This window comes from Fukomys damarensis, unplaced genomic scaffold, assembly GCF_012274545.1.
Source record: "Fukomys damarensis isolate Sample0158 unplaced genomic scaffold, DMR_v1.0_HiC HiC_scaffold_18, whole genome shotgun sequence".
In the NCBI taxonomy this organism is placed as follows: domain Eukaryota; kingdom Metazoa; phylum Chordata; class Mammalia; order Rodentia; family Bathyergidae; genus Fukomys; species Fukomys damarensis.
Genome location: NW_022900930.1, coordinates 43,288,084 through 43,302,044, shown reverse-complemented (window position 1 = coordinate 43,302,044; position 13,961 = coordinate 43,288,084). Strand labels below are relative to the sequence as shown.

The 13,961-nt window shown below is 40.0% G+C and overlaps 1 protein-coding gene across 1 annotated transcript in view; it reads right to left on the bottom strand.

Moving 5' to 3' along the window:
- Positions 1-11,212, bottom strand: part of Ppp3cc (protein phosphatase 3 catalytic subunit gamma) — a 76,381-nt gene extending 65,169 nt beyond the window's left edge. The window contains exon 1 of the mRNA XM_033765480.1: positions 11,173-11,212. Coding sequence (XP_033621371.1) covers positions 11,173-11,197 — 25 coding nt within the window. The 5' untranslated portion in view covers positions 11,198-11,212. The remainder of the gene's footprint in view (positions 1-11,172) is intronic.
- Between the last annotated feature and the right edge of the window lie 2,749 nt (positions 11,213-13,961).

Genomic DNA, 13,961 nt, shown 5'->3' with positions numbered 1-13,961 from the left:
AAAAAAAAAAAAAAAAAAAAGCCAAGGTAGTATGGGAGGTATACAACAAACAGTATTATAAATCTGCCAAATACTTTTCCACAGTAGTTATACAACTGTACATTTCCACTAGAAGTGTATGAGAGCTTTATTCATGTATACATGCTGCTACACCTAAGTAATTAGCTTTACATTTCAGTAGTTCTAAGTGGTATGTATTGGTATTTCATTGTGGTTTAAATTTGTATTCCCCCAGTACTGTATCGAGGGCTGCCTGAGCTCCTGACTGAGAGTACAGCAGAGGATAAAGAATAATAATACAGGAGACGAAGGTTTGCCCAAATGGGGGGGCTGATCTTAGCTCTTCGTGGCTAAGACCACGAGCCTCGGACTTGTCAGTATCCATTGATCACCCAACATAGCAGGGGGGTAAAGGCAGAAGTAAGGAACAGTGGGACTGAGGTGCTGATGAAACAAGCTGTAGAAAGGGAGGAGCGATGCATTCTCACAAAGGACAGGTTGTAGTCAGCGAGCCACCCGTGTTATCTTTAGCTAACGTTTGATCTGGGGAAATGGCTGCCCAAGAGCCAAAAAGTCTCCAGCTGCAGTGTCACCTTGCTGTCAGAGACGTCACGGTATCATCAGTCACTGAGATTTCAACTGTGACCGCTGGCATAGGGAGTTGTTTTTCTTATGCCAGCCAAAGGCTCTTCTAGCCAGTCACTTACGCCTAGGACAGATTCATAATTTTAATCAATAGCCAAACTATAAGCCAATTCAATAATATTTTATAGCCTGCCCAGCGTGGTTTCAAGCTGGTCTCCTGCAGAACTGCCCTTCTGTATATCTTTACTAGTGATTTGTCTGTTTAAAACTTTTTGTCTATTTTTAAATTCTGCTTATTGTCTTCTGATTGTTGAAATTATAAATTCCTTACACTTGATGAATATCAGACCTATGTAACACATATGTAGAATGTCTGTGGCTTGGCTTTTCTTTTCTTTTTTTTTTTTTTGGACCGGAGATCGAACTCGGGTCCTTGTGCTTGCAAGGCAGGCCACCGAACCATTGAGCTAAATCCCCGGCCCTCATTTTTTTTTTTTTTTTAAAGACAGGGTCTCACAATGTAGCTCACACTTGGCCTCAAATTCACTATGTAGGCTGGCCACAAACTCCCAGTGATCCTCCTGCTTCAGCCTCCTAGGTGCTGGGATTTCAAGCATGTACCACCATGCCTGGAATCTTTTCCTTTTTTAATGAAACATCTCTATAAGAAAAAGGTTTTAATTTGATGGAGTCCAATACCAGTGTTTATGGTTCGTTTTGTAACCTATAGAACTTTTGTCTACCCCAATGTCACAAGTATTTCTACTCTAATTTCTTTTCTTTTCTTTTAGTTTTTGTTTTTTGTTTTTTGTTCATTTTTTTTGAGACAGGGTCTCACTATATAGTTGAGACTGACCTGGAACTCACTATGTAGCCCAGGCTGGTCTCGAACTCACAGCGATCCTCCTGCCTCAGCCTCCTGAGTGCTGGGATTACAGGCATGCTCCATCACACCCGGCTCTAATTTCTTTTAGAAGTTTATAAATTTTCCACATTCCCCAAATTCCACCTTCTAATACTTAACCTTGGAGATTAGGATTTCAACATATATGTGGGAGGGTAGAGAGAAGAATATTCAGAGAAGAGTATCAAATAATCTCTATTTTTTTCTTAATACATAAATCACAGTAATAACACATGGTCTACAATGAAAATAATATCTCTAAAAGATAATTAAAGTTTAAGTCCAAATAGCAACTACAGGGGCTAGAGATTTAGCTCAGTGGTGCTGCCGCCTGCCTCACAAGTGCAAGGTCCTGAGTTCAATCCCCGGTACAAAAGACAAAAAAAATAGCAACTACATAGACCTAACACACAAATAACATTCCCATGCAAGACATCCTGTCGTGGCAACAAAAGGATTTTAAACAATTCTAGGTATATTACCTATAAGCCTGTCTCCTAAAGACACACACACCATAGTAAGGACTAAGTGGCTGTTAGTGCTAATCCTGAATCCACTCCAATCCTTACAAAATCATTCAGGATTTTGAATATTTGTTGGCAACAAACTATTTATAATACACGTCATACCTGGATGGCACTAAGGAATAGGAAGAAACTTATAGCTCTATTTTAAAAGAAAACAGCTAAAAATAATAAATCACTATATTCACCTTTCTGGTGTCAACTTCAATATGTGAAACATAATGGCACCAGCTGAAATTACACTCTTCTAACAATGAAACATTTTATTCTTGGGCCACATAATTAAAGGCTAAGCTGCTGACCTCCTTAATTTGATTAAAAGTAGCAAACTTTGAAGAAATCCACTGGCCACGATTAACCTCATTTTCCTCTTTTACTAATAATAACAGCTAGGAAAAATTAGCATGCAACCACAAGCTCGTTCTGCCCCCTACATGACACTCAGAGGTTTCAGCTTCACCTCCAGCACCTGGCTGGAGATGAGCAATTCAAGTTATCTCACTATGTGGTTCAGGCTGGCCTTGAACTCACTGTGTAGCTCAGGCTGGCCTCAAATTCACGGTGCTCCTCCTGCCTCAGCCTCCTAAGTGCTAGGATCACAGGTGTGTGCCACCATGTCCGGCTCAGTGTTGTCCTCCTAAAGGTTGAAAGATTTTGTGTTACTAACTGAAAATACATTCAATAACTGAATAGATCTAAGTCTCTGTAGCTTGTCTTCCTAGAATCCTGAGAAACAGTGTTAAAAGTGAAGTTCTGGAATCTTCAGAAGACAAGGAGCTGAAAGAGTTCTTCAATTAAAATTCAAAAATGCTAGGGGAGGGCCAGGGATTTAGCTCAGTGGTGGGCGCTTGCCTCGCAAGTGCAAGTTTCCAAGTTCAATCTCTGGTACCAAAAAATAAAATAAAATGTTAGAGGAAAACATGAAGTAATTGTATTCTAGTTCAATAAATATTTATGATACCCGCTTCATGATGACACTGTGTGTGGTAATGCATAGACTATACAAGTTCAGTATCTGGAGGCTTCCTCAAGAACCTTGTATCCTAGTTAACAAGACAGTTCACATAAAACAAGACATAGCATAAGCACAAATCTCAAGCAATGAGTTGTTCTAGACGAAGTGCAGAAGACTGTAAAGGGGAATAAATGATAGCTATAGAAATCAAGGGCAGGAATGAAAAATTTGAGTCTTGGCTGGATCTCCCCCTACTCTGCAGTACTGGGTATCTTCAAATCACTTTATATTATCTAGCCACTTTTTAAAAAAATTTTTGGATACAGTGTCTCACTAAATGTGCCAGGCTGGGCTGAAATTCACAATCTTCCTGTCCCAGCCTCCCAGAGTGCTGTGATCAGAGGCATGCACCGCCTTGCCCAGTTGGGCTGGGTCTTTTGGCAGGTCCAAAACCATTTCTACACTTAGAATTAATTATAGCAGATCCCACTCTTATACCAAAATAAAATAAATAGGAGCTACGTTAAAAGCAAGAAGAAGAAATTCCAGATACAAATGTAATGATCTATATGTATGGCTGTTTTAAATGAAACATTTCAAAAATATTATAAAATTTTACACAAAGTAGTATAACACATATACCCGCATACCCACATAATGCTCCATATCCTTTTCAAAAATTTTTAAGAATGAAAGTGTTAAGAGTTGAAGATACCTTCTATTCCTCTTCCTTCCTCCCAAGGTAACTAGTACTTTTCTGAGCAAAGAGCTGGGTTAGACTGGGGTTTTTAATTGTCTAAAAGTCAAACAAATACTTTTTTTCTAGTAATTACTGTTCATGTGTCTGTGCACCAGAACACTCTCCCTGGCTGATCAGCATGTGTCTGGGCTGGCTCTCTCTCTAGGATGGGAGACCTGTGGAACCTGTGTGTGTGAACATCATGGGAAAAACATCAGTGTGTGTGCACCTGCAGGAGCAGGAGTCCTCACAGCAGGCTGAGCTCCCAACTGCATGGGTGCCTCGGATGGCAGAGCTGCTCTGGCCCAGCTGGGTCTAACATACGGGGTGACAGCTAAGCTGGGCCAGCTGGTGATTTATGTAGAGGGCTGTGGTGAGGACCAGCCCACGAGCTCAGGGCTAGCTGGAGGAAGGTAGTCTGTGGCGAACAGAGGCGGTGCTGAAGGAAGGGGCCCCATAGGTTGGGTCAGGCACTCAGACCTAACGTGCCTATGGTCATCAGAGTGGCAGGGGCAGGCCAGACAAATGTTTCTGCACATTCCTCATAGTGGCCACTTGGGCTGGGGGGACAGAGAGCATGAGTGGGGGTGGGAAGAGGGTCAGAAACACACGGCCCATGTGCACGTGACAGGACACACATGTCACCAGAAACATGGGTCTGGAAGACCTCCCCACACCAGCTCAGCAATGCTCAGGCTGCTGGAAGGACCAATGAGAGATAAGAACAGAGAGTGGTGGCCCCACAGCTGCTGCAGAAGCAGACAGAGATGCTGCAGGAGGAAGGGTAACTAGTACTTTACAGTCATGTATCCTTTCCATGTGTGTAGGTTTTCTTACAAATGTGTATTTTGTATTTTTATATAAATGGCACTTTTACATAAATGGTACCATACTGTGTATCCTTTTAGAAAGTACATTTTTATATTCAACATAGTTTCAAGCCTTCCCTGGAACAGGGCTAAGGTACTCTCTTTTTCTTCATGGGTTTTATGAACCCCACAGGTGACTCCTGTTGATAACCATGACCAAGGAACAGCATTCAAAGCCTATTCACTCTAGAAGGCTGTTAGGGCTCCCAAACCTAGCTTTTTGTCACATGGCAGTTGCTGCTAATCACCTGGATTTCAATACAATTTATTTTACAATGCTTCCAACTCAGAAGCCAAAATACTAATCAAGCATGATTCAGAACAATACGCAAGCTATGAAACTAAGTTTCTGGTGAGGGAAGGGGATTGATGTGGCTCTAAAGGGGAAAAGATGATTCTCTGGAACGTCTTTTTCCCCTGGATGCTGGGGATGGAACCAGTATACCAGTATGCAAATAGAGCTACACACACACACACACACACACACACACGTATAAGTGGTGAAAACAGAAAAAACCTTTGGATTGCGACAGTGTCAATTTCTTAATTTGGGAGCTGGGCACGGTGGCACATACCTATAATCCTAGCACTCTGGAAGGCTGAGGCAGAAAGATCACAAATTCAAGCACAACCTGGGCAACTAGCAACATAGCAAGACTGTCTCAAAATTAAAAAGGGGTGGAGTTGTAGATCAAGGGTCACAGATTCAATCCCCAGAACTGGAAAAAAATGTTTTTTTCATTTTGGTTTTGGTATAATAATGTGCTGCTGTATGAGGTAGGCATTGTGGCAAAGAGAAACTTGGGCGAGGGTTTTGGGGACTTTCTTTGTATTTCTTTGTAACATTCCTGAATTTATAATTACCAAAATGAAAATTAAATAAATTTTTAAAACCAAGTTTTTACATTAAAGTAGTCTGAAGAAATTCTGCAGCCTTTTTGCCATCCAATTTAACTCAGTTTGCTGCTACAATATACATTCACTTCATAAACCATATATCTTTTGAAGTAAATGTAAGTAAAATCTAATGCAGATCCACAGTCATGAGAAAAGGCCACAGTGGTGATGACCACCTTATTGCTGAAGTATGAAAGATAACACTGAAAAGTCACCGGACTCTAAACTACTATTTTTAGGTTATTGTATGGTCTTACCCTCATGGAACACTGGGATTTACCTAAATAGCCATCTCTCATTGCTACAAATAACTCTGCTTTCATTCCTATTTTAAGCCAGCAAGCCTGCCCTACTTTTGCCAACTCATTTCCTAATCCACTCACCTGCCTTTCCATTTAACACTACTGAAGAGGTCATATTGAACATTAGTGATGAAAGTCACATGTGCCTTTCAGATTCTTCCATAGCTTCTTAGAACAAGTCGTTTTATTTCAATGATCTGAGCAAGCTCTTTGAGATCGCTCCTTCTGTCTTTTTGACGGTCACTGAACTCAATTTCACAGAATGTATAGCTAAGGACTTGTCCCTTAAGAACCAATTAAGCAGTAACCACCAGCACTGACAGTCAACAGAAACATCAATGCTTTTTTCTGGAAGGCACAAGGAGATGTGTTATTTCTCCAACGGCTTTTTTATAATTAGCAATTTGGAGTGTTAGCAATGAAGTCACATTTTCAGCTACAAGGAGAACTAAATTGATGTGCTTTGTTCAGACTAAATTGTTTGTTTGGGGGTTCTTCTCCTTAAATTTTGGACTGACAAATCATAGTTGTATAAATTGATGGGGATATAATGTGACTTTTTTTTTTTTTTTTTTTTTTTTTTGGTACCGGGGATCGAACTCAGGTTGTGAGGCAGGCAGCGGAATCACTGAGCTAAATCACCAGCCCCATTGTGACGTTTTGATATGTGGCTATATTATGGGACCACTACATTAAGCTAATTAACATAGTCACCACCTCCACTGACTGTTTTTTTCATGGTGAGCCATTTGAAATTTATTCCTTTTGAAATATACATTTCTATTGATTATAGTCACCCTGCTGTGTACTAGTTCTCAAAACCTGTTCCTCCTGTCAGAAGCTCTGTACCTTTTGATCAACAATTCTCCATTTCCCTCCCTCCTTCCACTCCTCTCAGCTTCCGGTAACCAGCAGTCTACTCTCTACCTCTGAGTTCAAATTTACCAAATTCTGCATGTAAGTGAGATCAGGCAGTGTTTTTCTTTCTGTGCCTGGCTTATTTCACTCTATATTTTGTCCTCCAGATTCATCCAAATTACTGCAAGTGGCAGAATACCCTCACCCCTTTTAAGGCCAAATCATAGCCCCTGTAATTTTTGTACAGCCCTCCACGGATAGACTCCCCAGTGATAGACACCCCAGTGATAGACACCCCACTGACTTCAGAACTTGGCTATTGTGAAGCACGCTGCAATCACATGGGAGTCCAGTTGTCTCCCCAACATACTGATTTCGATTCCTTTGTATACATACCCCACAGTGAGATTACTGGATCATATGGTAGTTCTATTTTTATTTTTGAGAAGCTGCTATTCCACAGGACCGTTAACTTCTATAGCAACACCAGGGAGTCTGGCAGGTAAGGAACGATAGGCTAAAAGTCTTACTGAGCTTTATTAAGCTCAACAAGGAAACTTACTAAAATAAAAGTAGTTTTTGCCTCAACCACTAAAAGCAGTTTTCTCCCTTCACAAGTAGGCTCTGCAGTGAGGGTAGTCAGAAAGACAAAGGAGGGAAAAGCTAGCTAGACTTGGGAGAGGCAACACAATCACCAGGAAAGCCAGCTTCCCTGACTACAGACAGCTAGGTTAGGTAGAAACATTACAGGCAGTCAGACAGGATGAGGCCCTCAAGGAATCAGTGCAAAGATGAGAACACATCACAACTGCGGCTGGAGGTGCATCTGTACGAGGCCAGGCCTCCAGATAAAGATGGAATGACCAGGCCTCCGTGCCTCCCCAAAGGATAAGCAATAAATTGAAGATTATTCTATAATTGGTATCACCTGGTCCAGTAAAGTTTAGAGGTGAGTGATCCAGATCTCCTAATCCATCCCCCTTCCTAAAAAGGTCTTTGTTCCTTTCATGTACACTTGGTAGGTGACCAGCTTCCCCACTGGATCCCCCACTGGATCAATATTACCTAAGCGGCTATACTTGTAATCTTACTGGTTGATCATAGTTTTGACCCACGTTGTACCCACCTTGTGATTTTGCTCTATAAAACTTCCTTTGAGAAGTGGGCTCGTTGGCAACCCACTTTCGGGTCCCCTCCTGTCTCTGAGGAGCTAACTCTCTCAATAAATTTTTCCTACTCTTAACCTCCATTGTACCTTAGAATTCATTCTTTGATTTTGGGGAACACGAACTCAGAATATCTGACATCTAGCAGGTTGAGAGTTATATTTATCCCCCCTATATCACCCTCGCCCACCTGACAAAATACAAGGGAGATAAGCGACAGACACCTATTTAATATGTAAGACACACGCACGTGCACACTTACGCATATACACATGTATGTATATTCTCACCAGAACATCAGTATACTATTGCATTGGACACACACATGTACACCTGTCCCCTTAATCATTAAAGTAAACTACCTTCCTAATACGCCCTCCCCCTTTACTTATTCGTTACAAAGAAGCCAGGAGAAACCAAGTGGCCAGAAAGCCTAGGTTGGGATCAAGGACAGTCAAGGAACACATGAGATAGGGATCAGATCATCCCCCAACCTAGGGGATGAGAAAGACGCTAGTTCCCAATAAAAGGAGCCAGGGATAAGAGCGAGTGAGCTTTCAGCTCGAAGCCCTCTACCACCTCACAGTAACTGCCTATCCTCTTTCTTTTCCATCTTTTTTCTCCCAAATAAACCATATTTTGTCATACTACACTTTGCCTTTTGTTTAGCTCTTCACTGGTGCCGGGTTTAGGATTATGGGGAGCTTCGTTTTCAGCAGAGTAGTGGTGTGGTATGACATGGTATGGCGAGCTGTCCACCCCTGGACCTAGCAATGTTTTTCATAAACTACACAGCAGTCTCTACTACTGTGCATAGCTTCACCTTTATTACTCCAGTCATTTATTAAAACCGATTTTACTTCCAGAGACTTAGGTCACAAGAATAAAAGTAAGTAGGGACATAGGAGAAACACAGTCTCATCTTTAGGCCTCTGCTCACAGTCAAAGTTTAAGCCGTGAGGATAATCAATTTATAGAATGTAGGAGCAAATATTTCAGAGCAGATGTAACCCCCAGTTTAGTCATCTACTCTTCTTCCAGTGGTATTAGTCATAGACAGCTTCTTAGGTCTAATTCTATGTTACATTTTGGGAAGCTATTATATGCTATACCATGTGACTACATTTCAAGCAGTATTTCGGCTTCTACATAACCAGAAAATGTGTTGCATGTGGTTAAAAACTCATCAAATATTTGTTTACAAACATATAATTTCCAAAATTCTATCTATATTATAAAACTTTTTCATCATTTTTTTTCCTTCCTTTCAAAAGCTAAGAAGACTGGGCTGGGAATTTAGCTCAGTGGTACTGCCACCTGCCTCGCAAGTGAAAGGTTCCGAGTTCAATCCCCAGTACCCGCCCCCCAAAAAAAATACCAAAAAACAAGAACAAAACAAAAGCTAAGGAGACTAAGGTTGGAAAAAACACTCTTAAAATCTTCACACATGCCAGTTTAAGTAAAACAGATCTGTTGTCTAATTTTACTAAGATTCAAGATTAACTTGGGGCACATGAGTGCGTGCGCATGCGTGTGTGTGTGTGTGTGTGTGTGTGTGTGTGGTGTAGGATATAAACCCCTGGACTCAAGCATGCTAGGCAAGAGCTATACCACTGAGATTAACTCACTGAATAAATAATACATAATATTTATTAGGCACCCACTATGGGCACTGTGCTAAGCATTTCACATATAATGTGTGAAATGTAATCTTTAAGTTATGAAGTACGTTTAAAACTTGTGGCAAAGAAAATAAATTAACAAAGGTCACACAGCCAGTAACTAGCAGAGCCTGTGCTCTTTCCTATGCTGTCTTCCATAAAATAAGTTTCTTATCCCTGTATTTACTTAAACAGTTATTAAGCACCTAACAATGTGCTAGGAACTGTGCTCAGCATTAAGGATGCACAGTTCTTACCCTTGAGTAGAACAGCTCAGCGTGAATAAGGGACATGGAAACCACCTTCATTCATTCATTCATTCCTGATGCTGGGGACTGAACCCAGCGCATGTTAGACAAGCACCGCGCCCCCCGAGCTACATTCCCAGACTGAAAAAACATTCTTAAATGTTTGTAAAGTGAAGGAGAAAGAGGAGGAGGAGGAAGAGGAAGAGAAGGACAACAACGAGGAGGAGTGGAGGAGGAGGAGGAGGAGGAGGAGGAGGGGGAGGAAGAAAAGCTTGTAAAGCAATGAGATGATTCATGGAAGCTCATAGGGGCCAAACCATATGTAACAATGATGATGGTGGTTACAACAGCAGCAGCTAAGATGTATGAAAGAGCTTACTATGTGCCTACAATGTTCTTTGTAGAACTTATTTAATCCCTACAATTACTATAAACTAGGATTTCTTTTTATTGTTGTTGTTGTTGTTTGGGGTTTTTTTTGTTGTTGTTTTCTTTTGTTGTTTTGGGTTTTTTTTTTTTTTTGTTTTGGGTTTTTTTTTTTTGTTTTTTTTTTGTTTTTCGAGACATGGTCTCACTATGTAGTTGAGACTGACCTGGAACTCACTATGTAGCCCAGGCTGGTCTCACACTCACAGCGACTACAAGACTTATTCACACTGAAAATTTATATTTTAAAATGCTCCTTCTAGATTAGTGTTATATCAAATGATTAGTGCATTGTCCCATTAAAAATATAAATAACTAAAATATTAGTATAAACACTTTCAAACCATTTTCATCCTGGCTAAAACCATTATGGAAATATTTGGGTAAAGTTACAAAATGTATACTAAAATAATATTTAATATTTTCAAAATAAAAGCTTGTAAGGTATGGTCCATTTTCCTGCTAATTCAAAATATACCAGCAGATGGAAATGCAGAAGAGCATTAAAAAGCAGTTTTCTCTGGAAGGCAGGAATATGAAGTCATTGTTTTCTCCCCTTCTGCTTTCAATTTTTTTCATTCATTTGTTTGTTTATACAGGGTATATAGCCATATTTATAGCCAGGCTATATAGTCTATATCGCTATATAGCCAGGCTTGCCTCAAACTCACAGCAATCGCCCTGCCTCAGCCTCCCAAGTGCTGGGATTACAGACATGCACCATTGAACCCTGCTTTCTCTTCAAATTTTATGATTAGCAGGGTTAAGCTTATATATATTTTTTTTTATTTGTTTGAGTCAGGGTCTCGCTATGCAGTTCATGCTATCTTGATGTCAATATGTATCCCAGGCTGGCCCCAAATTCATGGCAATCCTCCTGCCTCAGACTCCGGAAGTCCTGGGATTGCAAATATGTGTAACCACGCCCACCAACAATGTTACTTTTAAAGCAAAGAAGAAACAAGTGAGCACTTTAAGGTACATGGCATATGGCACCCAATAAACATTTAATGAATAACACTTTTTAAGCATAAATACCTTCAAATGTAGAAGTAGCCAGCATTGTTATTGATGGGTCTCCACCCAGATAACCTTTAAACTGCAGAACAGATATTTTTCTTACTAGGAAGGCCTTCTTAACTTATTATAATTTCATATACTTTCTAATTTGGATATTTTTCAAATGGTAATGACTTCTCTGCTAACCACAACTTACGTAGGAAGAGACCTATTGTCAAACCACTGCAGTTTCATAATACTGTACTACCTTATCTTAGCTTTCCATGTCATTTGCATGACCCAGGGTTGGCAGGAAAGGTATTATTGCAAATGAGATCATTAAATCAAAAGCAGGTTCAGGTAAAAAGAAAAGGTTAAAAAAAAAAAGGCAAGGTCATAAATCAGGTCCTGAAGCAGAAGTAAAGCTAGGTTTTCTGACTAACACTTCAGTCCTTCAGTTTCAGAAAGCTGTGTTTAGAAGACACTTAAAATACAAATCACTCCTACCCACCCACTCTTCCCCAACATTTGCTCAAACAAAACAAGCAGACTTTAAAGTTAACAGGAAATAACAGAACCAAAAATAACTGGGCGTGGTATCAGCTCTGATGGAGCTTTCTTTGAGCTGTGAATAGATGTAGACACCTCTGGCCAGATGAGACAGCATCAGATCAGGATTTTAGTACCCAATACAATATCCCTTAACTAATCGTACAGTCACACTTTATTTTCTTAAGAAGAAACTTCCAATTACTTTTCCAATCTTGGAAAACTGGGGACAAAAGGGAAAGGAAATGATACCATCACCAAGAAGTCAATATGGCTGTGGTCAAGTTCTTATTCTAATGTTTTTTTTATGTGTGAGATACAGCTACACATTGTAAGAGCCTGAAGTAGTGAGTGTTTTATTTAAGAACAGTCTTAAAATGCATTAACTTGAAATTGTGCTAAATAACAACTTTGCATCATGCAAACACAGAGGGGAGTGTTCACGTGGTTATGAAGATACCTAGCAATAATCAACAGGAGTTTTAATTTACTTCTGTATCTAAGGATTTGAAAGTGTCAATTAAAAATTTCCTTACATCCCCTGTACCAGAAAAAAAAAAAATCCCTTAACAGTGGTGCATAGTGGTAAATGCCTGTAATGCCAGCACTCAGGAGGCTGAGGCAGGAGGATTGTCTCAAATTCTAGGTCAGCCAAGGCTACACAGTGAGTTTGTAGCCAGTCTGAATTGCATAGCAAGACCCTGTCTCAAAAAAAAAATCCTTTTACATCTTATAGCATGTTATGTGGAAATTACAGGTACCACAGTGATTAGATTTTTAGGTTCTTGAAGGTCTGAGGGCTACTTCTAAGCTTCATTCTGATCTTATTTAACCCAACTTGACAGGCACTTCTTGTCTATCTGGCTTTGCTTCCTACTTCATCTTAGAAATGGAAGATTAGAAAAGAGTCAGGACATATTTTGAAAGAAAAGTCCGGGAGAGATAAAGACAGACAAAACGCTTAACTGATATAGCAGAGAGGAGTCATTTTATACAGGAGGAAACTGCCAACACCCTTCCACAGCAGACACGCCGGCCATATTATACAGAAGTTACTGTACATAATGGTGACCTTGATTCATCCAGAAGGGTTCTGTGTAATATACTCTGAGTAGTAAAAGAGGGCTATACACTCCTGATGGTTTAGATGCTGTGAAAATTTAAAATGGTCCAAATAACTAAGCTACTAAAGGTAAGTGTCAGTTTTATCAAAAATGTACTTAAATCCTTAAGTGACACCACACAAATATTGAAAAGGTAGGGCTCAAAAATATCATAATATTTACTAAGTATCATACAGCGTAGATAATTAACATTTATGATGCCAATACTGTTCTTCTGCCTCTTGAACAGGTAATAGGGTTTCCCTGTTTAAAAAATGTATTATTGTCATCAATTTTAGTTTTTCTTCTTCCAATACCAAAATGAAGGGAGGAAAAGAGTATAGTATTTTAATAATTTTCCCCAGTGAAATGCTAACCAATTCAAGAGGCCACCAACAAAACTCATGGAAGTATATTCCCGTCTTACAGTGCTTTTCAAATTGTTTGTTAATATTCAGAGTGAGAAGGGTTGGGCTTAAGTCTTACACATGGACAAAAGAAGCACAAGAATTAGGGGTTACATTTGACAGGTCTTGTTAATTTAAGGGCAGAAACAACTACAAAAAACCCTACAAGATTTAGAAAGAAACATTTTATGTTTTATTGTTATAACAATAACAACTAAAACCTCATGCAAGTATATGCATGACTCAGAGAACATTATTCTCCAGGTCTGTATAGCCAAAAGGGAAAATAAAGAACCAACATCATACCAAAAGATCTCTAAGTCCCCTTCAAACATCATAAAATGGACTTATTTGTGCCGCCGCATTAAGTTTGTTTTTTAACAGCAGTGACTTGCAATAACTTACAGAAAGAGGGCCAAAAGATACACGATATAAGAACATAAAAAGGAGCTGGGGGCAGGGTCAAGAAAGATCAGAGCAGGGCCGGGATGTACCTCAGTGGCACCATGCCTGCCTCTCAAGCGCAAGGTCCCAAGTTCGATCCCCGGGACCGGAAAAGAGAGAGATCAGAGCCTAAAGAAAGGACTTGGAAGAGTGCAGTCAACACCTGTCCACACCCTCACAGATGGCTTCCCCAGGTAGACCAGAAAGAAGAAATCGTTTTCTTAAAAAAAATAAATTAAATAAATTAAAAATAAATAAATAAAAAGACCTGGGAGTGGCACTCCAGGAGCGAGTCCGGTCCAGGTACCACTGAAAACGGGGGGCC